At 33.7% G+C, this 26,549-nt stretch overlaps 7 protein-coding genes across 7 annotated transcripts; 5 read left to right on the top strand and 2 right to left on the bottom strand.

Moving 5' to 3' along the window:
- Positions 1-1,657: 1,657 nt before the first annotated feature.
- LOC17894983 (probable LRR receptor-like serine/threonine-protein kinase At1g12460) lies at positions 1,658-4,851 on the top strand. Its single transcript, XM_006300545.2, has 2 exons — positions 1,658-3,138; positions 3,222-4,851. The coding sequence occupies exons 1-2, from the start codon at positions 1,985-1,987 to the stop codon at positions 4,726-4,728; spliced, it is 2,661 nt and encodes an 886-aa protein (XP_006300607.1). The 5' UTR covers positions 1,658-1,984; the 3' UTR covers positions 4,729-4,851.
- A 67-nt stretch (positions 4,852-4,918) lies between these two features.
- On the bottom strand, positions 4,919-7,112 carry LOC17896419 (probable aminotransferase ACS10). The gene is made up of 4 exons (XM_006302024.2): positions 6,400-7,112; positions 6,195-6,308; positions 5,902-6,062; positions 4,919-5,812 (listed from the first exon to the last, which is right to left on the bottom strand). The coding sequence occupies exons 1-4, from the start codon at positions 6,949-6,951 to the stop codon at positions 4,951-4,953; spliced, it is 1,689 nt and encodes a 562-aa protein (XP_006302086.1). The 5' UTR covers positions 6,952-7,112; the 3' UTR covers positions 4,919-4,950.
- Positions 7,113-12,410: 5,298 nt separating this feature from the next.
- Positions 12,411-15,374, top strand: LOC17896153 (ataxin-2 homolog). The gene has a single exon (XM_006301039.2). It carries the CDS (start codon positions 12,503-12,505, stop codon positions 15,062-15,064), a length of 2,562 nt encoding a protein of 853 aa, XP_006301101.1. The 5' UTR covers positions 12,411-12,502; the 3' UTR covers positions 15,065-15,374.
- A 2,395-nt stretch (positions 15,375-17,769) lies between these two features.
- LOC17894727 (transcription factor bHLH125) lies at positions 17,770-19,190 on the top strand. Its single transcript, XM_006302632.2, has 3 exons — positions 17,770-18,161; positions 18,507-18,911; positions 19,004-19,190. The coding sequence occupies exons 1-3, from the start codon at positions 17,826-17,828 to the stop codon at positions 19,061-19,063; spliced, it is 801 nt and encodes a 266-aa protein (XP_006302694.1). The 5' UTR covers positions 17,770-17,825; the 3' UTR covers positions 19,064-19,190.
- Positions 19,191-20,005: 815 nt separating this feature from the next.
- LOC111831904 lies at positions 20,006-20,151 on the bottom strand (the record flags this gene model as incomplete). Its single annotated transcript, XM_023787460.1, is given in 3 exon segments — positions 20,006-20,042; positions 20,044-20,102; positions 20,104-20,151. Coding segments are annotated over 3 exon segments (144 nt in total), but the record flags the coding sequence as incomplete, so codon positions are not given.
- Positions 20,152-20,245: 94 nt separating this feature from the next.
- Positions 20,246-21,839, top strand: LOC17895256 (expansin-A18). Its single transcript, XM_006301482.2, has 3 exons — positions 20,246-20,430; positions 20,654-20,969; positions 21,299-21,839. The coding sequence occupies exons 1-3, from the start codon at positions 20,286-20,288 to the stop codon at positions 21,609-21,611; spliced, it is 774 nt and encodes a 257-aa protein (XP_006301544.1). The 5' UTR covers positions 20,246-20,285; the 3' UTR covers positions 21,612-21,839.
- A 553-nt stretch (positions 21,840-22,392) lies between these two features.
- On the top strand, positions 22,393-23,628 carry LOC17895162. The gene has a single exon (XM_006302429.2). The coding sequence runs from the start codon at positions 22,530-22,532 to the stop codon at positions 23,565-23,567; it is 1,038 nt and encodes a 345-aa protein (XP_006302491.1). The 5' UTR covers positions 22,393-22,529; the 3' UTR covers positions 23,568-23,628.
- The last annotated feature ends 2,921 nt before the right edge of the window (positions 23,629-26,549 follow it).

Here is a 26,549-nt window from a genome sequence, read left to right as displayed (position 1 = left end):
CAAATCAATAAATTAAATACTCATTGTGGTTTTATTATTGCTCCTTGATTACGATATTTACAAGTTATTGAACATATTTGTTACGGAGCAAGAATCCAAATCACCACCATAATTGGCATTAGCAAGAGCAAAAACCAATCTAACATATTCATGCATGTATTCAATTTATATGAAACCCATTCATAGTAAAAAACACTCTGAAATTGGCTAAATTCTGTTTTTAAACGAAGGACGTGGTGACAAGAGGCTCATCAGAATGACACCTAATGGGTTCGCACATTTTGACAACGAGGTGAGACTGATAGGGCTAGTTCAGACTATAAACATCATCCGACTGATTGGTTTTATCTCTGACGAAAACGAGAAGATCCTAGTATATGAACACTTCAAAAACCTAGGCCTGGACTCATACATTTTCGGTAAGTATAGTGCCTCTCTTTTTTTGGAAGCTATAGTTCAAAGAGTTAACGTTACTCAAATATGTACATTGATTTGGTTTTGAATTTTGATCCTTTCACAGACACAACCCGAAGCTCTTCTTTAAACTGACAAAAGAGATTCGAAATTACCATTGGTATTGCTCGAGGACTTTTATACCTTCACCAAGATTTCCGATTCAAGATTATTCATCTTGACCTGAATCCAAGTAACATCTTGCTTGGTAAAGACATGATCCCAATTGAAAGAATACAATCTGATGACCTCATATATTTTTAGTAAATAGAAAATTTCTTAGTTTAAAATAGTATTAACGTTTACATTGTTGATGTTCGTTTGGCAGTCGCAGGTGTCTTGCGATTGTGACCGAGACTAGTTTTTGTTCGTTTGATAATCGCAGGAACCTGTGAGTAAACACCGCGATCAGTCGCATCGACTTGCGATCAAAATTTTTAATCGTCACGTAAATCAACGATGCGATTATAAAACCTGCGACTAGAAACATGACAAAAATACCTTTATTTTATTGTTAATTTCTATGTTAAATCACCAATTCAAATTCGTATAATGCACAATAATGTTTAAAAAAAACGAAAAAATGATACACAAAGAGAAAAATAAATTAGACTTGTTTTGCAAAATATTATTTATTTAAAAAGTAGTTATAGTTGTAGATAATATTTATTCGAATTTTTTTTTTTTTTACAAAATCTACATTTTCGTATCATTCATAATAAAAAAATAAAATCACAAAGTGACCAGATATACATAAATACACATTACACTCATTGATTAATATAGTAAAAATTTGATTTCTTTCAATTTATAGGTTTTTTTTTTTTTTTGTGTCGTCATTCAATTTATAGGTTCCGAGCCACATTAATGGGAGGTTTGATTGGTGTAGTGTAGGCAACAAAGAATAAATGCTTGATGGTATAGACTCAAACCAGACTCTTTACATACACATATAAAGCTTCCACGTGGTTCTTCTTCACATGGTGGAAGTCACAGATGTTCTTGTATACTTGTATATTATATTAGATTCATTCATATATATATAGAGAGAGAGAGAGAACCAAACCTGTTTTTTAGCAGAAGAGAGACAAAGAGTAGTATTAAATTTGCTTCACCTGCTTCCCTTACTTTCCAGCCAAGGCACACTCTCCACGCACTCATCTCTCTCTCTCTATAGCTGAGGTAAAAACTTCATCTTAGTTAATGGGTTTGGTTCAGAAACTCATAGTTTATAATACCCAAATCTTATTCTATTCTGTTTCTTGAATCTTTGATCATCATGGCTTCTTCTTGATTCCGTGATTCTTGAAAACTCTCTTCTCGAGGTTTCTTTATTATTATTATTTTTATTTTGTCGTTTTTAGCCGTTGAAGATGCTGAAATAAGGCAAATGCAGCTACTTCTCCATGCTTTTGGATCTTCTTTATTCTTCTTCTTCTTGCTCATCAGTTTTCAAGAAAATGTTACTGAGAAGATAGCTTTTAGTTTTTCGTACCGGGTTTGGGTTCGGTTAAGGATCCGATAACCGACAATGCAAATTGGGAAATTGATTTGGGTGATGATAATAATCATGTTCAAGTTCGTTTACATTGCATATTCTTCAATTACCGAACCAGAGATTCTACTCCAATTCAAAGACAGCGTCAAAGACGATCCTTACAACACTTTGGCTTCTTGGGTCTCTAACGGTGACCTCTGTAATAGCTTCAGTGGCGTTTCTTGTAACCGCGAAGGATTCGTCGAAAAGATCGTTCTTTGGAACACAAGTCTCGCCGGAACCCTAACGCCGGCATTGTCTGGTTTAAACTCTTTGAGGGTTTTGACTCTGTTTGGCAACAGGTTTACAGGTAATTTACCTTTGGATTACTCAAAGTTACAGACTTTATGGAAGATCAATGTTAGTTCCAATGCATTGTCTGGTCCGATTCCGGAATTTATCGGTGATTTGCCTAATTTAAGGTTCTTGGATTTGTCCAAAAATGGTTTCTTTGGAGAGGTTCCGAGTTCCCTGTTTAAGTTCTGCTACAAGACCAAGTTTGTTTCATTGTCTCATAACAATCTCTCAGGATCAATCCCGGAATCAATCGTAAACTGTAACAATCTCATCGGTTTTGATTTCTCTTACAATGGCATTACCGGTTTGTTGCCTAGGATCTGCGATATCCCGGTTCTTGAGTTTGTGTCTGTTAGAAGAAATGTGTTGTCTGGCGATGTGTTTGAGGAGATATCGAACTGCAAGAGACTGAGCCATGTCGATGTAGGAAGCAATTCTTTCCATGGAGTAGCGTCTTTCGAGGTTCTTGGATTCAAGAACATGACTTATTTCAATGTGTCTGGAAACGGGTTTACCGGGGAGATTGGTGAGATTGTTGAGTGTAGTGAAAGTTTGGAGTTTTTGGATGCTTCTTCGAATGAGTTAACGGGTAATGTACCTAGCGGTATAACCGGATGCAAAAGTCTTAAGCTTTTGGACTTGGAATCGAATAGGCTCAACGGGAGTCTACCCGCAGGTATGGGGAAGATGGAGAAGCTCTCTGTGATCAGGTTAGGCGACAACTCTATCGATGGGAAGCTACCACTAGATCTCGGGAATCTGGAGTATCTACAGGTTTTGAATATGCATAATCTCAATCTCATTGGTGAAATACCAGAGGATATATCTAATTGCAGACTACTTCTTGAACTGTGAGTCGTTTAATCACTATTCCGATGTTTAGCGATTTTTCAAGTTCTTGATCTCACTTTTTTGTTTTGTTTGTTTGATGCAGAGATGTTTCTGGCAATGCTTTGGAAGGAGAGATCCCTAAGGATCTATTAAACTTAACAAACTTAGTGATCCTTGATCTGCATCGGAACCAAATCAATGGAAGCATTCCGTTTAATCTCGGAAACCTCTCAAGGCTTCAAAACTTCGATCTTTCAGAGAATTTGCTTTCGGGTTCTATCCCATCTTCCCTCGGGAACTTGAATAGACTGACGCATTTCAATGTTTCTTACAACAACCTCTCCGGCATTATCCCAAAAATACAAGCTTCTGGAGCTTCTTCGTTTTCCAACAACCCTCTCCTCTGCGGTGATCCTCTCGAAACACCGTGCATTTCTGTTAGAACTGGATCAAGATCAAGAAAAATCAAAGCTCTAAGCATTTCTGTTATTATTGCTATCATTGCTGCTGCTGTGATCTTGGTTGGTATATGTCTAGTGCTTGTTTTGAACCTTAAAGCTCGTAAAAGACGGAAAAAGCGGGAAGAAGAAATAGTCGCCTTCGACACCACAACACCCACGCTGGCTTCAACGGAATCTGGTAATGGTGGTGTAACATTCGGGAAACTTGTTCTATTCAGCAAGAGTTTGCCTTCAAAGTATGAAGATTGGGAGGCTGGTACAAAAGCTTTGCTTGACAAGGATAATATAATCGGGATTGGAACAGTTGGATCGGTCTACAGAGCATCTTTCGAAGGCGGGGTTTCCATTGCAGTGAAAAAGCTCGATACTTTAGGAAGAATCAGAAATCAAGAAGAGTTTGAGCTAGAAATCGGAAGGCTTGGAAGTTTAAGTCACCCGAATCTTTCTTCTTTTCAAGGTTACTACTTTTCCTCAACAATGCAGTTAATTCTTTCTGAATTTGTCACAAACGGAAGCCTTTACGATAATCTACACCCGAGAATCTCACATAGAAACAGCGGTAGCAGCAGCAGCAGCCATGGAAACACCGATTTGAATTGGCATAGAAGATTTCAGATCGCGCTAGGAACTGCAAAGGCACTTTCTTTTCTTCACAACGATTGTAAACCCGCGATTCTTCATCTCAACGTAAAATCTACCAACATACTCCTTGACGAAAGATACGAGGCAAAGCTATCAGATTACGGTTTGGACAAGTTGCTTCCAGTTTTGAACAGCTTCGGCTTAGCCAAGTTCCACAATGCGGTTGGATACATAGCTCCAGAGCTAGCTCAGAGTTTGAGGGTGAGTGACAAATGTGATGTTTATAGCTACGGTGTGGTTCTTCTTGAGCTTGTTACTGGTAGGAAACCAGTGGAGTCACCATCCGAAAACGAGGTTTTGATCTTAAGAGATCATGTGAGGGATTTGTTGGAGAGAGGTTCGGCTTCTGATTGTTTTGACAGAAGATTGAGAGCGTTTGAAGAGAATGAGTTGATTCAAGTGATGAAATTAGGTTTGATTTGCACGACTGAGAATCTATTGAAGAGACCAAGCATGGCAGAGGTTGTGCAGGTTCTTGAATTGATCAGAAATGGAATGGAATCATAAGAGAACTGTGCAGTGTTAACTTCTTTTGTGATTTTTGGGACCTTCCGGTTTAGGATTAAATTATTTCAATGAAAATTGTATTCATTTCCCAGGAGAAATTAAAAAAAGATCGATTCGTTTGTCTGTTTTGTTGCTAAAATTGGTTAAAAGTTTCATTAACCGGGTCTTCTCTAACTGGAGTCATCAGAAATTCAGAATAAACCAAATAATCAAATTGCAGAATCAATTTTGAGATTTACATGTTTCACAAACTTTTCTAATGCGGTTCATAACTACAGGCACATCGCTCTCAGACAAATTACTGAAACAGATTCGGAACCATCCCGGTTCAATACAGTGACAACAAGATCCTGGTATGACATTGATCTTGCCAATGTTCAAGAGTTTGTTCCACAGTTCAATCTCGCCTTTTTCGCTGTATGACGAAATCAACCCTCGCATATCCGCCCAGCAGTAGAACCCTCCATTGCTTCTCGTGCACTCGATCCCTAACTCTTTCAACCCCTTCACAAGTTCCGTATAGATACTCTGCAATCTCTGCCTGTTGGTTTTCACAAATCTATGAACAAACTTTGGATTGGAGATGGCGGATATCAGCAAATGTTGAGTTGGCGATGAGACAGGGGAGAGCGTCGTGAGCTTTCTTGAAGCGGATAAAACATTTTCGTTGAAAGAGTAAATAGCAGCAGATCTAAGTCCCGGGAAAGAAAAGTCTTTCGAGAGGTCATACACAATATGAACTCTTTCCCTGTCGATATTCTCTTCCGTGTCAACTATTTCAGCCATGCTAACAAACTCATCTTCTTCTCCGTGGACTGACCCAGCGAAGACTTCGTTTGAGATTATATGAATGTTCCTCTCACGGGCAAAGTCCAAAAGCGCATAGAGATTCTCTCTGCTCAGTAGGCTTCCCGTGGGATTTGAAGGATTCGATATTATAATGCCGCGGATTCTGACACCTCGTTTCTTGGCTTGATAGAATGCTCGATCAAGCACGACCATCGACATATTGAAATTGTCCGCACTTCTACAAGGAACATGTATAACGTCAACTCCCGTTCGCCATTTAACATCCCTATCATATCTGCACAAAGAGAATAATGCCACCATCAAAGATTCAGTATCTCTCGTAGTATTACCAACGGGTCAAACAGCAAAAACATAAAGTTTTACCCTGGGGAACACGGAGTTGGAACAAGGAAGGCGTTTCCCGAATCTGCTAAGCAGAAGGAAAGAATCTCAATAGCGGATGATGCACCAGAAGTTAACACTAACTGTGATGGATCGAAAGAAACAGAGTTTTTGGTTGCTTCAGTCATGAATCCTGCCACAGCCTATATCACAAAATCCAGAAAACTTCTCTCAAGAGCAGCACATACAAATCCTCAAACAAAACTTCTCAAGAAGATTAAAAAAAAATCCAATGAAACAAAAGTTGAGAACTTTAAGGGGTAGAGAGAACAAACCATTTTCAGTTCCAAAAGTCCATCAGAAGGCTCATAAGAGGCAATGCCACTAATACTCAATCCCTCTGAAATTGCTTCTTTTGGATTCTCCAAAACCCAATCATCCAAACTCAACTATTACAAGAAGAAAGATGAACAGTCAAATCCAGAAACAAACACAAAACAAGTTCACATTTTTTTTTAAGAAGTGTGAATACAAACAAACCTTGTTGTTCTGAGCTAAACCAAGTTGGATAACTCCGTCCGGGTTACCCAAGTCATTATACGGATCTTCCTCAACCCGTTTCTGACCAACGTAGTAAGGCGAAGAATCTCCTCCACCTTTGATTACACAATTAACCCGACCCGAAACCGAAACAGCTCCTCCACCGGAATTTCTCGGCGAGAGGAGAATCCGAGAGAGAGAACGAGGTAATCCAGTAAGCTCCGTGAGATGCCCAGCGGATTGTGACCGGGTCGGATCCGGTAAACCCGAATTCGGAGAAGATGAAGAAGAAGAAGAAGAAGACGACGATGAGGAGTTTCGTTCACCGGAATTATCGGAATCGTCGTTTTTCCGATTTCGTTTTAGGTAAAACTGGAGAAAGTAGAAGAAAGCACAAGGAATCACAGAGCCTAGGAATAAACCACCACGACCTTGTACCACACCTTGTAACGGAACGATAACCCTCATCCCGGTCGTTCTACCTCCTCCACTGCCGCCGTCACCGGAATTTGAATTGGAGCTCCGGCTCCGGTTTGGTTCGGTACGGGTCATTGTAGTGAACTCATGTTCCTCCTCTTCCTTCTTCTTAGGTAATTTAATATTTTTTTAGTGTTTCTTTAAAAAAAATCAAAATCGAAGCGCTTTGAAGGTTTCTTTTATCGGGTCGGGTTAACGGATAACTGAGTCCGACGGCGAAGAGATTTTGAAAGAGAGAGAAAGAGAAAAGTTTTGATTTTTTTTTTTTTAGGTTAAAAGGGAAAATAAAATTCGAATTTATTTGGAATTTGTTTTTTTTTTCGTACGCTCAATTTTGGGTCGTTGAGATTTTTTTGGAGGGAGAGAAGAAATGTGTAAACTACTATATTGCCCTTATCTGTTTTTTTATTGGGTCCAAAAGTTTTTGGATTCTCTGTAAACGTTTGTCTTTTTCTATAAAAGTTTCATAATATTGTAAAAATCAATAAACATGAAAAAGTAGGTGTAGTATGTGAGACTGTGAGTGATTAATTTAAATTTGTATGTATGTGTAGTTTTTTTTTTTTTTTTTGGAGATATGTAAATTGGAATTTTATGTTGGAAAATACTGTGAGTGTTTCCAAATGTGCGGTCCAAATGGAGAGTTTTGATTGAATTGTAGTGAATGAGTGAAATATTGAGTAGAGTAGTGTAGTAAGAGTCTTGACTATTGAATCTGAATCTAAAATTATTTGATTAGATTCCTGACATTGTAAATAAATTTTCGGATCTATATTGCTTTAAGAAACAAAAATTACAAATGAGCTGTAAATTTTGGATATATTAGTTTCTAATTAAGTGTGTGATTAGTATGTGAGAGATTTAGAATTTTTTTCTTGTACCAAGTTTAAAAATATTATTACATCATTTGTTTTCTAATTAGAATGAAACCCTTTGTATTTTGAATTTGATATTGTATGACCGAAAATATATTGTTTTATTTTTCGTAAGAGTACGCGGAAAAATATTTTTATATATATGGTTCTTCAAACCAAAATTTGTAATCTTTTTATTCACGTAAAAACAAGTCTTTATATAATTTATCTATCTAAAAATATCCTTGTAGAATAGAAGTTTTAGCTTTCAAGAGTTTAATAAAACTCGAGAGCATAGCAAAATAATTCTATCTTTGTGGGGGAAAGTATATGGAAAACTAAACCACAAATCAAACCTAGAATATTGTATAACAACTGGCGTCTGGCTAGTTAGATTATTGTATCGATTCTTGTATGGTCTAAAAGATTTCTATACTTAATATGAAAAACAAAAAAAAACTATATCGGATAACGTTCCATATTATATTTCTTCGAAATTGCATAAGCCACAAGTTTTATAGGCAATCATCAACAAAAATACAATAAGGGGTCATTGGAAAATGCGAGAACAGAAGTTGATTAGGCTTAGTTTGTGTTTTCCACCTCAAGTTGATAGAGAAACAAGTATTGGCTGCGGTTTTAGTCGTTTATATGTAATAAAAACATGTATGGTCTCATCATCATGTGGGGGCTGCAGGCTCCCTCACTTGCACTTGCACTTGTGCTTTCGTTTTTTATACATTTTCTCTGGCTTCCATTTTTTCTCTCAAATAATCATAGCCACATACATGATTATAACACAACATCTAACCCCATTATGTGTCAAGTTAAAGAAAACTCAATCTTGAAACTTGAAAGAGATTGAATCATGCAACTCTTTGCCACTTCAATCCAATATGTTGGGCCTGTGATGAAACTGTTATTCTTTTCAAAGTTGGGCCTAAGATTCAATATTTTATCATTAAGGACTAGTAAGGACGTTGGCTTGTTGTTGTTCATCCTACTCAAGAGATCAGAACAGAGCCATTAAACTTCAAATCATTATGGAATGCTTTAACAAACTGAAAATGTAAGTGTATGTGGTATAGAATTCACACATGCAATTTTTAACGTGGACCTCGATGAAGAAGAAGAGCGAAGATGGATTCAATCCTTTCTCTTTTGGAACTAGATGACAATGTGTATAAATCAACCAGTTAGTTTTATCTTCACGAGCACATTTCCCTTTTGAATAGGAATACTGAAACTTGAAAGTATGAACAACACAATGATGAGACGAGGCATGAATCATGAAAATTTAATTACAAAGACAATGAAAATTAGTTCTGTAAACATTCATCCAATGCCCTTACAAAAACAATGACCGATATATTGTACACAAAAATGTACAACAACATATGAAATTCAGAACACACAAGTATCTAATAAACGACTCAAATCTCCATACAAAAATTAGACTATCCATTATTTTGCAATTCTTTAATTTTTCAAGTATGTATATAACCAGTCAACCAACTAGTTTCGTGTTCCATAATCATTTTATCAAAATGTCTTTGGGATTCTTACTGGTTAAAATGACATCGGTTGATTAGTCAGTTGTAACCATTTGAAAAGATGGTGTCGTATTGTTCAGAACTCCGAAATTTTTGTTCTTCAATGTACAATCGAGATTTTATTTAGCTTCAGTTTTATTAGAACTAATAAAAAAGTAAGCCCGAAAACCTCGATAAAAAAAAATCTTGATTATTTCATCTTTTATACCTTCAAATTTAGATTTTAAACTTCAAATCTATAAGCTAGAACAAAAGAAAAACAAAACTTCGAATCTATGCTACCATGTTAATTAATAATTTATCTTTTTTAACAAAAAAGTTTAGCCTGTTTTCATTTTTTTTTTATCACTAGTCAATTACTCATAACAAAGTTAATTATAATTATAGATTAATTAAATATTTATTAGATAAATAACTAAATTTTAAAAAAGTGAAAGAAAAGTTGGAAAAAAAAAGTGAAAGAAATGGTGATTAATAGAAACAGTTTTTCACGGATGATTTTTACAAATAATGGAGGTAAAAATACATGGGGTTTAAACAATTTAATAGACAAAATATACATGAAATATAGAAAAATACAATTCATTTTGCACTCACTTAAGGTATTTTCCATATTCCTTTTTTTATTACCAACTAGGTAATGTCCCGCGCATATGCGCGGGTTGTTCTATATTTATTCAATTATTTTAATTTATTTATTATTTATAAAAATAGATTAAATAAATTTTAATGCTTATGACATTTTTACATGTTATTTATTTAAATCATACAATAGAAGCATACATCCATATCTTTTGAATTTATTCGTTAATTAATTGTTCATTTTAATCAATTTTGATAGTAATTTTCTTTAGTACTTTTCAGTATTTTTTGATAAAACAATAATATTGTTAATGATAAAAATAGAAATGATATTGGGAGAATTTTAAAAATACCCCTTTAAAAATACCACTTTTTAAATTTACCCCATTTTCAAACTTTATCAAAACAACCAATAAAAATATTGAAATTTATCCAAATATGTGTGTAAACTTATAAATATACACAAAATTACCTTTATTTGTGTGTAAAATTTTATTTATTTCAATGTCTTACAAATTGGTTTGAATATAACAAAAAAATATTTTGTTAAAATAATTACATACTTTAAAAATAAAATAAATATACATGAATATGTGAGAAAGAAAAAACATATAAAGTAAAACAATGAAAATGGTTTATTTAGCTTGATTTTCTTATGGTGCGATGGTCAGAAATCAATATTTTTGAATTCCATCGATAAAGTAATTTCCTTATAGCCATAAAATATTATTATACATATGTTTTATACATTTAATAGTATAAAAACAATGAAAAATGAAGAAGAAATATAATTGAAAAGAAAAGTTTTAACCATAATCAAGCTCTTACAATGATATCTTAATTGAGCTTTCAACCCATGCAAGAACGTTAAAAATTAAACGAAGAAAATATTGAGAATATCATATATGGTGGAGGAGGATGTAAAAATGAGTATTTATAGGATAAAATATGATGTAAGTTACAATTCTAAAATAATTAAATCAGAGGAGTTATAATTATATTTTATAGTGTGTTAATTGAAGTTAAATGGAGGAAACAAATAGTCAATTGAAAGGTTATATAATTTAAGTTACAATTTAATAGTAAAGTGTGGATTTCAAGTATGAATTAAAGTATATGACTAAATGTGTTAGATATTTGGTTTAATTAAAAATAAATATTATAATTAAAAAATAAATGCTAAATGGACCAATAAGGAGAGAGTGAAATCTTAAAAATTCCCAAGAAATAATATTATTTTTAATCTCTTTTTATATTCCTTTTAATTTAAGTTATATTTCTAGGTTTAATTATATTTTTCATCCTTGTAGTATATATAATAGATAGAAAATGGAATATCAAATTGTTTTTTAGATAGGAAATCAAGTATAAAATTCAAAGTTAAAACAAATTATAATGTTCTTTGTATTATTACATGTTGAATCACAAACTAAATATAAGGATCATTATTCTTAAAAGAATGTCTTACAAATTGGTTTGATAATTATATAACAAAAAGTTTATTTTGTTACAAAATTACATACTTTTGAAAATAAATTAAATATACATGAATATGTGAGAAAGAAACAAACATCCAAAGTAAAAGAATGAAGATGGTTTCTTTAGCTTGATTTTCTTATAACCATAAAATATTATTATACATATGTATTACATTTAAAAATATACAAAACAATGAAGACATAAAGAAATACATAAAAACAAAAAATAAATAAAATTGAAAACAAAAGTTTAAACTAAATAATTAATCAAACTCTTACAATGATATTTTAAATGAGTTTTCACCCCATGCAATAACTTTAAAAAAAAACAAAGAGAATAATGAAGATATGAGATATGGTAAAGAAGGATGTGAGAATGGCTATTTATATGATAAGAAGTGATGTAAGTTACATTTTTAAAATAATTAAATTAGAGGAGTTATAATTATAATTTATAGTGTGTTTAATTGGAATTCAATAAAGAAAAACAATAGTCTTTGGAAATTTATATAATTTTCAGTTTCATTTTAGTAGTAAAGTGTGAATTTAAAGTATGAATTAATGTATATGATTAAATGTGTTTTTTTGGTTAAAAATAAATATTATATTTTAAAAAATAAATACAAAATAGAACAATAAAGAGAGTGGAACCTTACGTTTATATATACGATTTTAAATAATTTTCCACCAGTAAGGCTTATAAAATTTGTTGTATGATATATGATTAAGTCCTTTTATTTTCTTTGCCATTTGATTATAACTTATAGTGTAATTAAATTTTGTATTGAATGATTGTCATAAACATTTATTTATTTATTTATTTTGTTGAATGATATATGATTAAGTCCTTTCATTTTCTTTGCCATTTGATTATAACTTATAGTGTAATTAAATTTTGTATTGAATGATTGTCATAAACATTTATTTATTATTTAAAAAAAACAATTAAAGCCTTAAATATTTTTCCACCAATAAGGAGAGAGTGGAACCTTACTTTTATATATATGATTTGAGTCGTTAATTTAGTCATCTAATTAATTAACTAATTAATTATCTAAATTAAGGTATACAAAAAATTAAATCTTTCACCTTCCCCGTAGCCACTGAGTAAATGAAATCTCTCTCTCTCTGACTGAGACAAAGTCGCCGACTGTGTAAAATGATGAGTCATGGTGGTGGCGGCGGCAGCGGAGGTAACGGAGGAGGAGGAGACGCTGACCGTATGCTAGCTCAAGCAGAGAAGCTACTCTTAAGCGGAGATTTAAACGGTTCAAAAACCTATGCGATCCGCGCATGCGAAGCCGATCACTCACTCGTAGACCACGCCGAACTAATCCTCGCCGTAGCCGATACTCTAATCGCCGGAGAATCACGAATCAGAGGAACGACCTCCGAACTTCCCGACTGGTACGCCGTGCTCCGTCTCGTTCGTTTAACTCACAACCCGGAACTCGTCGCCACTCAGTATAGTAGACTCGCTGTGTTGCTTAACCCGAGTCGGAATCGGTTCCCATATTCTGAGCAAGCTTATAGGTTGATCTCTGATGCTTGGTATGTCCTCTCTGATCCTTCTAGAAAGGCATTGTATGATAGAGAATTGCATCTGAGTCAGTTTGGGCAATTAGGCCAATTAGGGTTTCAGCTTTTCAATCAATCTTCTCAGTCTCCTCAACATCAACCGCAGCAGCAGCAGCATCAATCTCAATCGCCTCAGGAGCAGAATCAAACGCAGTCGTTTCAGAACCAGCAGTTACCATTTCAGCTTCATCAACCACATTTTGCTCAAGCTGTTCAGACTCAGTCTCAGTCTCAGTCTCAGTTACAGCAGCAGCAAAGGTCTCAATTTGATCAGCAGTTATTGCAGGAGCAACAACAAGCATCTTGGAGGCAACAGTTTGGTCAAGAGCAAAGTAGTGGTTCGAGTAGTGATTGGAAAAGACCTGTGCAGGAAGAGAGATTGATTAATTTGAACAATGCAACTGATAGGGTCCAATCTAGTCGTCGTTTCGCTGAGCCGGATCAGCTGCCTAGTAGATCTTTCGAGGGATCGTCTCATAGGACTCCTTCGACTGATTTGACATGGGCATCTAAGCCTACTCCAACGTCTGAGTTTGTACACCATTCTGATTCTGTGGCGTGGCAATCCTCTGAGCCGGCTAGGCAATATCAGTCATCTAGTAGGTCTAGTGAAGCTGCTCAACTCTCGCTGCTGCCTTCTGTTTCAGACTCACCTCATGCATCTCAGCCAACTCGCTCTATTCATTCAAATGCAGTATCTAAACCGAAGCAAGTTTCTAAGCCACAACCGCCATTCCCAATGTCTCAGCCTCCATTAACCTCTAAGCCATTCCCATTGTCTCAGCCACCACCAACCTCTAAGCCATTGCCTATGTCTCAGTCACCACAGACCTCTAATCCATTCCCTGTGTCTCATTTATCACAAAAATCTAAGCCTTTGCTGGTTTCTCAGTCATCACAAAAGTCTAAGCTGTTGCCGGTCTCTCAGTCATCACAAAACTCTAACAAATTCCCGGTGTCTCAGTCATCGTCAAAGTCTATGCAATTCCCTGTGTCTCAGCCACTACCAACCTCTAACCCATTCCCGCGGTCCCAGCCAACACCAAACACTAAGCCAATCTCGATGTCTCAACCATTATCGACTGCTAGACTTTTTCAAGCATCTCAGTCACCACCGGCCTCTAAACAATTTCCTACATCTCAGCCTCCTCCGACCTCCAAGGCATTCCCGGTATCTCAGCCACCACCAGCCTCTAAGCCATTCTCTATGTCTCAGCCACCACCGGCCTCTAAACAATTTCCTACATCTCAGCCTCCTCCGACCTCCAAGGCATTCCCGGTATCTCAGCCACCACCAGCCTCTAAGCCATTCTCTATGTCTCAGCCATCACCGGCCTCAAAGCCCTTTCCAATATCAGAGCCATCCAATACCTCTAAGCCAATGCCAGTATCTCAGCCACCCGCAACTTCTAAGCCGTTGCCAGTGTCTCAACCATCTCAGCCACCTGCAGCCTCTAGTTCTCTCTCTCCACTGCCTCCTGTCTTCAATTCAAATCAATCATTCCAGCCACCTCCAGTCTCTACTACGCCCTCTCCGGTTCCAGCAGGCTTTACTATTCCATCTCCGCCACCGCCTGCGCCAGTCTCTCAGCCAGCTCGGGTTTTTAACCAAACCCCACCTACTGAACAGACTCCAGAGAGCGGGGGTGCAAGACCCGATTCCGAGCCAGAGGTTCCGAGTTTCTGGACGACTTGTCCATACTGCTACGTACTTTATGAGTATCCCGTCATTTACGAGGAAAGTGTGCTTAAATGCCAAACTAAGAGCTGCAGGAGAGCTTACCAAGCGGTGAAGGTTCCTTCTCCACCACCAGTTACCGAAGAAGATAGCTACTATTGCTGTTGGGGTTTCTATCCAGTAGGATTCTCAGAAGTTACTAAAATCCCAGTCGGTGGTTTCCAGTCAAAAATTCCAGTCGGCGGTTTCCCCAAATCAGCACCCAAAAAACCATCTCCAAAGGTATATTATTATGACGATGATGAAAATGATGACGATTCATACATAGAATCAGATCTTAGTGAGGACGACGACGACGATGATGACTGGCTGATGAATGGATCAAAAAGGAAGAACAATGGGAAGCAAAGTAAAGCTAAAGCTCCAACCAAAATAAAACGTCCAAAAGCAATTGAGGTTGATTGAGTAAAAATCAGATAGGGAACAGAAAGAGCACAACTTCAGTAAGGATTTCTCTGTTCTTGGCTCTGTTGTTGACTTGTTGTAGTAGACTAGTAGTATGTAGTGTAGGGTAAAATTTGCTTTCTTCCACGGTTTCCATGTTCTGTCTAAGCTGCAGTAGAATCGCTGGGTTAAGCTTAGAAGCAACGGTTGTAATTTGTAATGTTTTGGTGCCTCTTTTTGGATTAACGTAGTTCCTTTTCTGGAGAAGGCGAGGAGAATCATTTTGGTCAGTTAGGATTTTGCAAAATTTAGTCTCTCGTTGTTTTGTTCACTTTCCTCTTGTTTACTAGCATTAGAGCAACACCTAGTAGGTATTAATGTTGGTATAATATAGCCCACTGGATCCACAGCTGAGCCCAATTAAAAATGGGCTATACAGTAGTGCAACAACAAAATATCGTATTAAACCGGTTTATTATAAGATGTGATCATGTGAACCCAAATCTAATTATAAAACCATTAATCTTAATGATCATAATCATTAATTCGTCATCACCTACAAATCAGTGATTCTGTAGGTGCACGAAAGATCCAAATGAACCAGTATTAGATAAATATTTATCATAAAAACCATATAAGCATATCACTAATTCGGCATCACTTACAAAACAAATCTATGATTCAGTAGGTGCATGAAAAACTAAAAGGACCCCATTTACCAAAAATGTCAGACCTAATCAATGAATGACCACATTTAATATATTAATTACTTCACTAACAATTATTGCAAAAACCATTCATTCAATGGCTGTTTCAGTGTCCACGTTATCCATCTGCAATTTACATTCCTTAATTATTGCGTGTCACTAGTACTAATCTAATTACGCAAATCTTTCTTAATCTCCCTTTGATCACACTCACACTACTATAATAAACTTTTTTTTTACAAAAGTTTGTTTTGTTTACTTTAACAATTCAACCAAACTGTCACGTTAATTTTATAAACCTGCCGACTTAATTTTAGTTATATAATCATGTTTAATCAAGTTTTTTTTTTAAATTAGAGTATATACACTCCTAAATTCAACATGTACAATAAATACATGTCAATCTTCTTATATATTCATTCAATTAGCTGTGGGGAAAAAAAATCTACTACAAGCAAATGACATAACTATTCCAAATAAATGTGGAAGAGATGATGATAATGATCATCTAATAATTGACACAATTCAACACATGTTCGGTCTTTAAATATCTTCTTAGGTCTCTCTTCGTTCAAAACACACAGTAAATGTTTGGTCCATCCGGTCCAGGCTACACGCCACGATCGAGCTGCTTAAGACAAGAGAGCTGTAAAGTACTTTTTAATTTTTTCCGACCAAAAGAAAAGAGAAAGTATGTTCATTCAAGTGATGAGTCAGTCAAAATAACTCTCTTTAAGATGAACTCATCAGTGACGAAATTTATAATATGTATGTCGACATTTTCTACAAATATACATATATGTTAGCTTAGAATTACGTTTCAAATCTATACGTTGAATTTTAAGGTATATTGCTTTTAGCAGAAATTTATAATTAGTGAAGCAATTATCTTGTAAATATATTTATATATGAATTAATCATATAAATTTTGCATACTTTTTACACGTAAAATATATCGTAATATGATTTTTTTTTTTAAACGTAAAACATCTCTAGTAATATTTCTTTCTTAAACGTAGAACTTATCTGTTTTAGTTGTTGTTTTCAATTGTTTCATACAGTTTAAGAAGATGGATAAATGTTTATTATACCTTTGTTTGACTATTAGACTTTCAAATTATTTATTATTTTATATATTTAACAAAAGGAAAATGAGGTAATTTTTCTACTAAAAATGACATTAAAAACAAAAAAAAGACAGCTAAACTGAAACAAAAATTAAGCCTAGAAAGATAAATATACATATATGTTAGCTTAGAATTACGTTTCAAATCTATACGTTGAATTTAAGTATATTGCTTTTAGCAGAAATTTATAATTAGTGAAGCAATTATCTTGTAAATATATCTATATATAAATCAATTATCTAGATTTTGCATATTTTGTATATGTAAAATATATTAACTTGTTTGACTATTAAAATTTATATTTATTTATTTAATAAAAGGTAAATAAGATAATTTTCTATTAAAATGATATTAACAACGACAAAAAGGAAAACAAAATTAAAACAAAAAGATTAAGTCTAGAAGGAAATATATTTAGTGAGTATTTCCCAAATTATAAATAGTAAATGTACTAATTCTCTTATAAAAATTTCAAGAACTGTCTATTTTTTTAACTTATTCTTTCTTTTATCTGAATTATGAATTATTGTGAAATAGAAATTAATTCGATTTGAAAAATTTAGGTGGTGTGTAATGAAGGTGAGACGTATTATGTTCAAGCACATTTAAAACATATGTTCCCATTTCCCATTTGACGTGATTATTAAATGGCCACTAAATGCACAGTACCAAAGTTTAATTTAATAGTAGTACTAGTAATAGTATTATCATCATTAATTTAATCCCAACTACTCGTAAACTTATGGTGATTTTAGTTTCTTCGAGATCCATACACTAACCTGTCATCACATCTATGATCTGTCCAATTAAATAGGAAGACGATACAAATCTTGGGAGACATGTATAAAAAGAGACTCACACATGTCGTAAAAGTCACAAACACTAATAAAAAGATCAAAGCAAACCAAAAAAAAGTACTAGTCTTATTAGAACTCAAGTTCTTCTCTAATGGACTTTGTTCCTTCATTGTTCATGCCTGATTCAACGTCCTACGAAGATGGGTTACTATTTTCTGATTCTTTCCTTCTTTCTTCGTTCGTATCATCAAACCAAAACCATGACGTTTGCGAACCGATCACAAACAAGATTGATCATGGAATTAGCAAGAAGAAACGAAGTTTGTGCGATACATATGGCGTGATGAGTGATGAAGCCAACAAAAATGATGTTGATGATCGAGAAACCAAGAAGCTGAAACATAGAGACATTGAAAGGCAAAGAAGACAAGAAGTTTCATCTCTTTTCAAAAGTCTAAGATCTCTCTTGCCATTTCAATATATCCAGGTACCTTTATCTATCAACTTTTCAATTTGATTAGCTTAAGAACTAGTCTATAGTTTTGATCTATATACAATATTCCTTAATTACATGTTAATCAAGAAACAATGTTTTTTAAAAAAATTATGTGTTAAACGCGAGAGAGCAGATCTTTTTAATTGAAATGGAAACTATGTATGTATACAACCTTAGTTTAATATTGTAAGATTTTATTGCATTCCATTGATCATTCAAACTGATTAGTCAAAGTACACAAGTTAATCTCTAACTATAATCTTAAATCATATAATTACATGCTATTGTACATAACTACATGTGACCATACGTCCATACCAATTCATATACGTACAGGGTAAACGCTCGACATCAGATCACATCTTTCAGGCAGTGCAGTACATCAAAGACTTACAAAACAAGAACAAAGAACTCAATGAAAAAAGAAACCGGATTAAAAAATCTATACCGGGGACAAATGCTGCTACTCTTCCATCGACAGAGGAATGCACCAGTAGTTTATCATCGTCAACAACATCAACTTTATCATTAAGCTGCTCATGTGTAGGAGACAAACACTTTACAGTTGTGGTCACGCCTTGTTTGGTTGGTGTTGAGATCATTGTAAGTTGTTGTCTCAGACGAAACAAGTCTTGTCTCTCGAGTGTTCTTCAAATATTGGCTCAAGAACAAAAGCTCAGTGTAGTTAGTTGCATCTCAACTAGACTACAACAGAGATTCATGCACACCATTGTTTCTCAGGTAAAACTCATTACTAATAACATTAAGAAATATAATTTGTGAAATATAATGTCACGAACATTGGCTTTATCATAGTTTCTGATAATTTTCAGGTGGATGATACCAAGCAGATCAATATTTTGGAGCTTAGAGATAAAATAGTGAATATGTAGCCATCATACATATCATATATACATCAACAAACGGAAAAATCATGATTTGTATTTTAATGTATACTGTATTTTGTGTTGAGTGGTTTAGCTTTTAAGACCATGTTAATTATCAAGTGTTTCAGCTTAATTTTCTTGGCATCACATTAATATTCTTCATGCTTTAATATCAATATCATGTTTTATACGTTTCTAAAACAAATTTAAAATTAAGTCAGATATTTAATTGTAATTCATACATAAAATAAAATGTACGTCTGAATTATATTTTTATTTATCTATTTTATACAAACTTTTACTGGTTGTATTAACTTATAGGATAAGATATAAATTTCATTATTTAATCATCACTGGGATAAATGTTTCTGACTAATCCTTATAAAATGAATATGACCATTGAATACTCTATTTATTGAAAATTTTAATGGATATAAAGCATATAACACTTTTAAAATTTACAGATTTGGATGATACGAAAATCATAAGTACTATAAACCCCGAGGCTAGCAAAAGTTGAAAGTGTACTAACATTTGTAGTGTAGTATATAAATCATTTCGTTTCTTATATATATAATGCATATACTATGGTTGGAAAATTTAGATAAATTAGGGGGTTTATATGTTAAATTTTATAAAAATGTAAATTTAGTTATCATATTAATATCCACGTTTACTTAAGATTTCAATAATTATTTTTTGATCATGCAATGGATTTTAGGAGAATATTGGTTGTGGAGAATAGACTAATATGGTCTTTGAAAAAAAAAAAAAAAAAAAAAAAAAAGGTCTTGGTCGAATATGAGGTCCGAATATGAGAGAAGTGGCGAGCAAAACATATACGTGTACCAATAACAATCTTCTAGTGATTAATGAATGAAATTGATATGTTATCCATCTAACCTCTTTGTTATAGATTTGACTAAAAGTAACATAAAAATGAAGACATTAAAAAGTAATACAAACTAAAATAATTAAAATCTCAAAGGGAGGCGCAGACCAAAACAAACATGAACGCACGTCCATTGCTTACTTGTTCATACTCTTTCTTTCTTAGTGTCTCTCACGTTGACACCATTTTTTTTTTGCCTTACAGTTTTGGGAAAAAAAACAATTAAAGCCATTGTATTCATTATATATATGAGAACTAATGCAATAATAAGACTTGGCTTTTCAGAGAGAAAACAAATAGTAGGAGAGCCCTCAAGACGTACGATAGAGTAAGAAAATGGATCAAAATTTGTATCGCAAGTGCTTGGTTATTATATCGATGATGGCCATGATCGGAACATCAATGGCTGCTTATGCCGGAACTCCATGGCGTAGGGCCTCAGCCACTTTTTACGGTGACGATACCGCCAGCGCAACTATGGGTAATTTAAAGTTTTTATACTTGATACTTCTACAATATCTATTGTATATGGTATACAAACTATATATAGATGAATTGATTAAATATGGACGTTGCATGTTATTTAATTTGACACGGTCGTTTGTTTGCGTTTTCGTACGTAACATAAAAATGAAAACACAAAGAAACACTAAAATGTATTGTCAATATTTTAACATATACCATGATATATATACATCGATCAGGTGGGGCTTGTGGTTACGGTAATATGTGGGACAGCGGCTACGGCGTAGCCACAACTGCGCTTAGCACGGTGCTGTTCAACGACGGTTACGCTTGTGGTCAATGTTTTCAGATAAGGTGTGTATCGTCACCTAACTGCTACTACGGTTCACCAGCTACCGTGGTGACTGCGACCAACATATGTCCACCAAACTATGGCCAAGATTCAAACAATGGTGGATGGTGTAATCCGCCACGTGCCCATTTTGATTTGACTAAACCAGCTTTCATGAAGATCGCTAATTGGAAGGCTGGAATCATCCCCGTCTCATACCGCAGGTACTATATATCCACTAAGCTAGACCAATATTGATTCGTATAATAATGTGTGTGTATACTATTACAATTTCCATTTTTTTTTTCAAAACCTATAGAAATGGTTTATCAATCATAGTACATCTATATTTTTTATTTTATTTTTTTAATAATCAAAGAGGTTTTAGGCCGAAACCAATACATCTCCTCATGCCCGAAACCAAAGCATGTTATATGGTCTCGTCCCAAGCGCCTCGAAATAGTATATCTATATTCAATAATGTGTTTGTAAGATTTGTATACATGCTAGAATATGATTATATGTTGATAATTTGGTATATATGTATATACAGAGTGGCATGTAAGAAGAGCGGAGGAATAAGGTTCAAATTTGAAGGAAATGGGTATTGGCTACTTGTGTACGTGATGAACGTAGGTGGAGCAGGTGACATAAAGACCATGGCCGTGAAAGGTAGCCGAACAGGATGGATCAACATGAGCCATAATTGGGGAGCTTCGTACCAAGCTTTCTCTTCTCTATATGGTCAGTCTCTCTCCTTCCGAGTCACCTCTTACACCACTCGTCAGACCGTTTACGCTTGGAACGCTGCTCCGGCTAGCTGGAGTGCCGGTAAGACCTACCAGAGCAAGGCTAATTTCTACTGATTTAGATCATTTTCAACTCCGACAAAACCGGTTATTTGAACTTTACGGTTTTGCTACTTGTTCTTGAGGCTGATCGATCGAGAGGTTGATGTTTTTTCTAATTAATAACTCCCTTTGATTATATGGTAGTCATTAATTCTTGTATATCCATCACTGGTTGAGGAAAAATTGTTGGTTTTTGTTTTTGTGAGTTAAGTTATTTAATTTTGTTTGTTCTTTTCATTTTTATTTTAGGATCAAAATTATTGATGGGGTCATTGGCAATTTTATTTTATTTTTCGTATGAGGAATGGACTTTGCTAACTCAAGAGTTATCAATCTATATTACATGCATGGCAGCACGATTACACGATATTTTTATACACTATGTCATATTTCTAAAGAATAATTGAGTGTTAAAATTCTGATATATATCTTAATTTACATTTAGTTTTGATTAGACTTATTAAAATTAGGAATTAGTGAAAGAAAGTTGAACAAAAACATTGAAAAACGTTACTTATTTTAAAAATAGAAATAAAACTGTTTATATCGAAAGGTGGTGTACATATAAGTACATAAATATATCTTGCAATATTTTCTCTTATATAATGATTCTTTTGTCACCAATATTAATGTTTATATGTAGACGTACACTTTACTCAAAATAATCTCACGCCGCCTTTAGTTTCATACCCTCAAAAACATTATAGCATAAAAATATGCATATATATACTTTTGTTAATTTGTTGAAGATGAAACATAACTATATACAGTACATAAAAGATAATCATCAAATAAAAGTAAACCTGTCCCTTCAATCCAAAGCCTTCACCAAGCTCTAATTCTCATGATCGACTCTTCCTCTACACTTCTTCTTCTCATCCTTCTCACCAAAAACACTCAAACGTGAACAACATAATTCCACCAATATCGAAAATGGTAACAACAACAACACTACTCTATCTTCCCTCTCTTCAACTAATAATAATCGTATTAATCCTATTCCTTCCCTCTGATCTAGAGTGTTCAACTTCTACTACTACGACTCAAGAAGCTCTCAACGAATCCTCAAGGCTTCTCGATCTCATCCTAAGAGACTACACTCTTAGCTTCTTCAAGAACCAACATTACTCAATCAAGACCGGCGTTATACGGCGTGTTCATCTCCCTTCTAACTACTCCGAGATAAAACTTGACGCCGTTAGGTTCCGATGTGGGAGTCTCCGGCGATACGGAGCTCAAGTAGAAGAGTTTCATATTGGCGTTGGAGCAATTCTTGAGCCGTGTGGTGAGCGTCTTTTGGTTGTGAGACAAAGCTTGGGATCAAACTGGTCTGATATATATTACAAAAACTATGATCTCTCTGGTTATAGACTCGTGTCTCCGGTTCTAGGGCTCTTAGCTTATAACGCGTTAAACGACGTCAGTCTGGGGAATAATGTGACTAGCTCTTATCAGATAATTCTCCTCCTAGCCGATGCTAAAGAACCGTCCACCGTTGATTTCGGGAACGTATCTAGACCATCGACGGTAGAGAGAACGTTCTTGAACAAGCCAATGTGCGCTACGTTCGAGCTCGATGGGAAAGTAACGTTTGCCGGAGAAGTGAAGCCGTTTGTTTGCGCCGTTAAAACCAACGGACATTTTGGTTTAGTGGTGAAAGATGATCCAAAATCGAACGGTGGGGGAGAGAAGGAGATGAAGAAGGAGAAGATCGGACGGTGGAGGATGGTTGTTGGAGGGCTTGTCGGGTCTGTGACGGTGGGGGTGGTGCTTTTAGGGCTGGTTGTAGCAGCAGCGGTGGTGACGGCGAAGAAGAGGAGGAGAAGGGTAAAAAGAGAAGAAATGGAGAGAAAAGCTTACGAAGAAGAAGCACTTAGAGTAGTGACAATGGTGGGGCATTCTAGGGCTTTTGTTGCTTCGGCTACAAGGACTTCCCCTGGTTACATGGAACATGAATGTGTTCCTAATTAATTTAATTATATTTTACGTTTTTATTCCGTTTTTGTGGATTTTTGTTAACGTATATTATTTGTGTTTTTCTTTTTTGTAAAATAGGTTTTTTAATTTTATTTTAAAATATATGTTGTTGAGAGTTTTGGAACATTCATAACATAGATTTCGTTGTAGACAAGTCATGCCAATGATGTTATATACTTCCAATTAGAACTAAGGCATTGATAAACATGATCTTTATATAATTTATGTTTACATTTACGTACGTAAAATGAGACCTAAAAAGAATTATAATTCTTGATGAAAATCTACCTCTACTACTCTAATTAATGATAATTTTCATACGACACACGTAAACAATTACGAAAACATTTGCACAAGTGTTTGGGCTGTGAGACTTGTACCCATTGAGATCATGTATATATATATTATGTCCAAACACAAAATATCATTTGGCCCATACATAAAATCACTAGAACTGAAGAATCGATCGTGTAAGTAATAGTGTCTCATTGGTTCTTTTGATTAATGGTCGCAATATTATGATTATAAAGTTGATGAGAAGTAGTTGTCAAGTAGGAAAAAGCTAAGGACCACAGAAACTGTTTCAGATGTGAGATGTCTTTAATCTTAGGCTTAAGAGAACGACAATTCTGTCCAATTCTTTTGTTTCGACCAACTCTGTCTATGTCCCTCTTTTTATTTTTGTTTCTTTCATTTTTTTTCTATACAAACGAATATTTTATTTTATTTCATAGCGTAAAACAAAAGGGAATTTGTAACACAAAAAAGGGGAGAAATGAATATTATTTTTCTTTCCTTATTGGTGAAGGTGTGTATGTATAATTCTCTTTTTTTATTTTTAATACATAATTTTTTTTAATTGATTCTTTGTTTAACCCATAAATCTAGCTAGTGCTATTACTTTATTTTAAAAGTAGCAATTAAATATAAAAAAATTAAGAATGTATATTTTAAATGATTAAGTGTCCATATATTTTTTTTTTGTTAAATTTTTAGAAGTTATTATTTGGATAGAACAACATTGCGGATATTTAAGACCATCATTATTGATTAGTTGTTAAGAAAGTCTTAAAAAAAGAAATTTTTTTTATTAGCTTAAAATTTTCTTAAGAACTCATTAATAATGATGGTCTAAATGTCGTATATTTTTTTTTTTTTTTTTTTTTTTTGGTCATAAGTATATTTTTCTGTTTAAAATGATCAGTTTTAAAAAATAGATTATATTTGGAATTCAGTCTGGTTGTATCTATATATTGTATCGTTGCCTTGACCAAATATATCACCAAACAAGTTCTTTCAATACGTAATTTTCATACCATTTTTTTTTCTTTTTCAAAGAGCGTTTTACATATCGTAGTTTGTGTTGACGGTTCTATCTTTCTAGTTAAAATTTAAATTATATAGGATTTAATTTTATTAACTAAATTAATTAAATAAAATAGAAATTCACAGTACCGATTGCATAGGAATCTCCAAAATCTTTTTACACCACTTTCCCAAATCCCAAGTGAGTGATGGACCAAAAAGAAATAAAAATAAAAGTGATTACCAAAAGGAAAGAAAAAAAAAATCAAACAAATTGCCTTTTCTTTGGTAGGTCCGAAAAATGAAAATAAGATAAAACAGTCTTTAATATTTTCCCACTGAATTTGAAATTAGTACATTTCAATGAACGTTCATTAGTGTAACATCATATATGCAATTTCATTTTGCTCTAAATTTGCAGACTTATAATAATCATTCATACTCGTATGCTGGAAAAGAAAACACACCAAAATTTATTGAAAAATTTAAGAATGGAAAGAAAAAAGAATAATCCAAATTTTCTTCTTTTTCTTTGGTGAAAAAATTTAGTCAATATTTCACCCACCAAGCAAAAAACACACACATGAATATGTATATGTTTATTATTGTTTACTTTTCCCACTTATTGGAGAATAGTATCATTGAGTTTCGTTTGCCGTCCAAAAAAAAAAGGATCCTTTTAATTTATTCATTCCAATAGGTATCTTCAATCTCATACCACACTCGATCGATAAAACGAAATTAGAAAACTGCTATCTATGTTTGGTTCCACAATATATGGTGATATATACCTTGACGTAAAGTTATGAAAAAGTGCACGTTGGTAATATGCTTTACAAGAAAAAGAAAAAAAAAACATACATACGTGTATAGTATTATGTATATCTACATCAAATGTAAAATGAAAAAAAGACTCTTTTTTTTTTGTCTTGACAATGATTTAAGACCTAATAAGTGATTCAACAACTTGAACTTAAAAATTAGTTGAAAATTTTTGAAAAGAAAATGAGGAAAAAGAAAATATCTTCGCACCTTTAACGACAGGACTGGTAGACACACCTAATCCTCTAAACACCCACTTAACAAAATAGTAACCACCTAATTAATAATACTATTTATTGTTTAAGTATGAAAAATACCATTATCTATTCATTTAAAATATGAAATAATCAATCATGTGATACAGCTTTGATGCACCATTTCTTAGTCACATAACTCAGTTGCAGTCTACTTCTGGATTAAGCTAATTCAATATTGCAGTATTATTTTATATATAAAAATAGGTTTTAAATTTTAATGTGCGTGTGATTAAAACTATAGTGATTTTTAGTTTTGAGTCTTTGACTAACATAGCAAAACAATTATAACGACCACTTGTTTATTATTTTTCTTTCTATATAATTTGATATATTTTATAACAATATCTTACAAAAGAAGAATTAGTTAGTGTTTTTTGTTCAGAATAATGTAAAAAACATAAACTAAAGTATATTTTAGATAGATAGCGTTTGTCTCAACTTTTTAATATATATATTTTAGTGTCACTTAAAGTTCACTATACATTAGAAAACTATACCAAATTATTTTATTTTCTTTGAATTTTTTTATGTATATATAAATAAGACAAAAAAAATAAAGGGGAAAGAAATCAAGATAGCTTTATATACGTTG

The sequence above is a fragment of the Capsella rubella genome, unplaced genomic scaffold, assembly GCF_000375325.1.
Source record: "Capsella rubella cultivar Monte Gargano unplaced genomic scaffold, Caprub1_0 scaffold_2, whole genome shotgun sequence".
NCBI lineage: Eukaryota > Viridiplantae > Streptophyta > Magnoliopsida > Brassicales > Brassicaceae > Capsella > Capsella rubella.
Note: the sequence above shows the minus strand (reverse complement) of the source record. Positions and strands in the feature narration are given on the sequence as shown.

Bases quoted from the DNA above. Each gene is read 5' to 3' on its own strand.
- LOC17894983 (XM_006300545.2), top strand. From the start codon at position 1,985: ATGCAAATTGGGAAATTGATTTGGGTGATGATAATAATCATGTTCAAG. The intron at 3,139-3,221 runs GTGAGTCGTTTA...TGTTTGATGCAG, and splicing joins TGCAGACTACTTCTTGAACT to AGATGTTTCTGGCAATGCTT.
- LOC17896419 (XM_006302024.2), bottom strand. From the start codon at position 6,951: ATGACCCGTACCGAACCAAACCGGAGCCGGAGCTCCAATTCAAATTCC. The intron at 6,063-6,194 runs GTTTGTTCTCTC...TTTGTGATATAG, and splicing joins GACTTTTGGAACTGAAAATG to GCTGTGGCAGGATTCATGAC. The intron at 5,813-5,901 runs GTAAAACTTTAT...CTCTTTGTGCAG, and splicing joins CCAACTCCGTGTTCCCCAGG to ATATGATAGGGATGTTAAAT.
- LOC17896153 (XM_006301039.2), top strand. From the start codon at position 12,503: ATGATGAGTCATGGTGGTGGCGGCGGCAGCGGAGGTAACGGAGGAGGA.
- LOC17894727 (XM_006302632.2), top strand. From the start codon at position 17,826: ATGGACTTTGTTCCTTCATTGTTCATGCCTGATTCAACGTCCTACGAA. The intron at 18,162-18,506 runs GTACCTTTATCT...ATATACGTACAG, and splicing joins TGCCATTTCAATATATCCAG to GGTAAACGCTCGACATCAGA. The intron at 18,912-19,003 runs GTAAAACTCATT...GATAATTTTCAG, and splicing joins TGCACACCATTGTTTCTCAG to GTGGATGATACCAAGCAGAT.
- LOC17895256 (XM_006301482.2), top strand. From the start codon at position 20,286: ATGGATCAAAATTTGTATCGCAAGTGCTTGGTTATTATATCGATGATG. The intron at 20,431-20,653 runs GTAATTTAAAGT...TACATCGATCAG, and splicing joins TACCGCCAGCGCAACTATGG to GTGGGGCTTGTGGTTACGGT. The intron at 20,970-21,298 runs GTACTATATATC...ATGTATATACAG, and splicing joins ATCCCCGTCTCATACCGCAG to AGTGGCATGTAAGAAGAGCG.
- LOC17895162 (XM_006302429.2), top strand. From the start codon at position 22,530: ATGGTAACAACAACAACACTACTCTATCTTCCCTCTCTTCAACTAATA.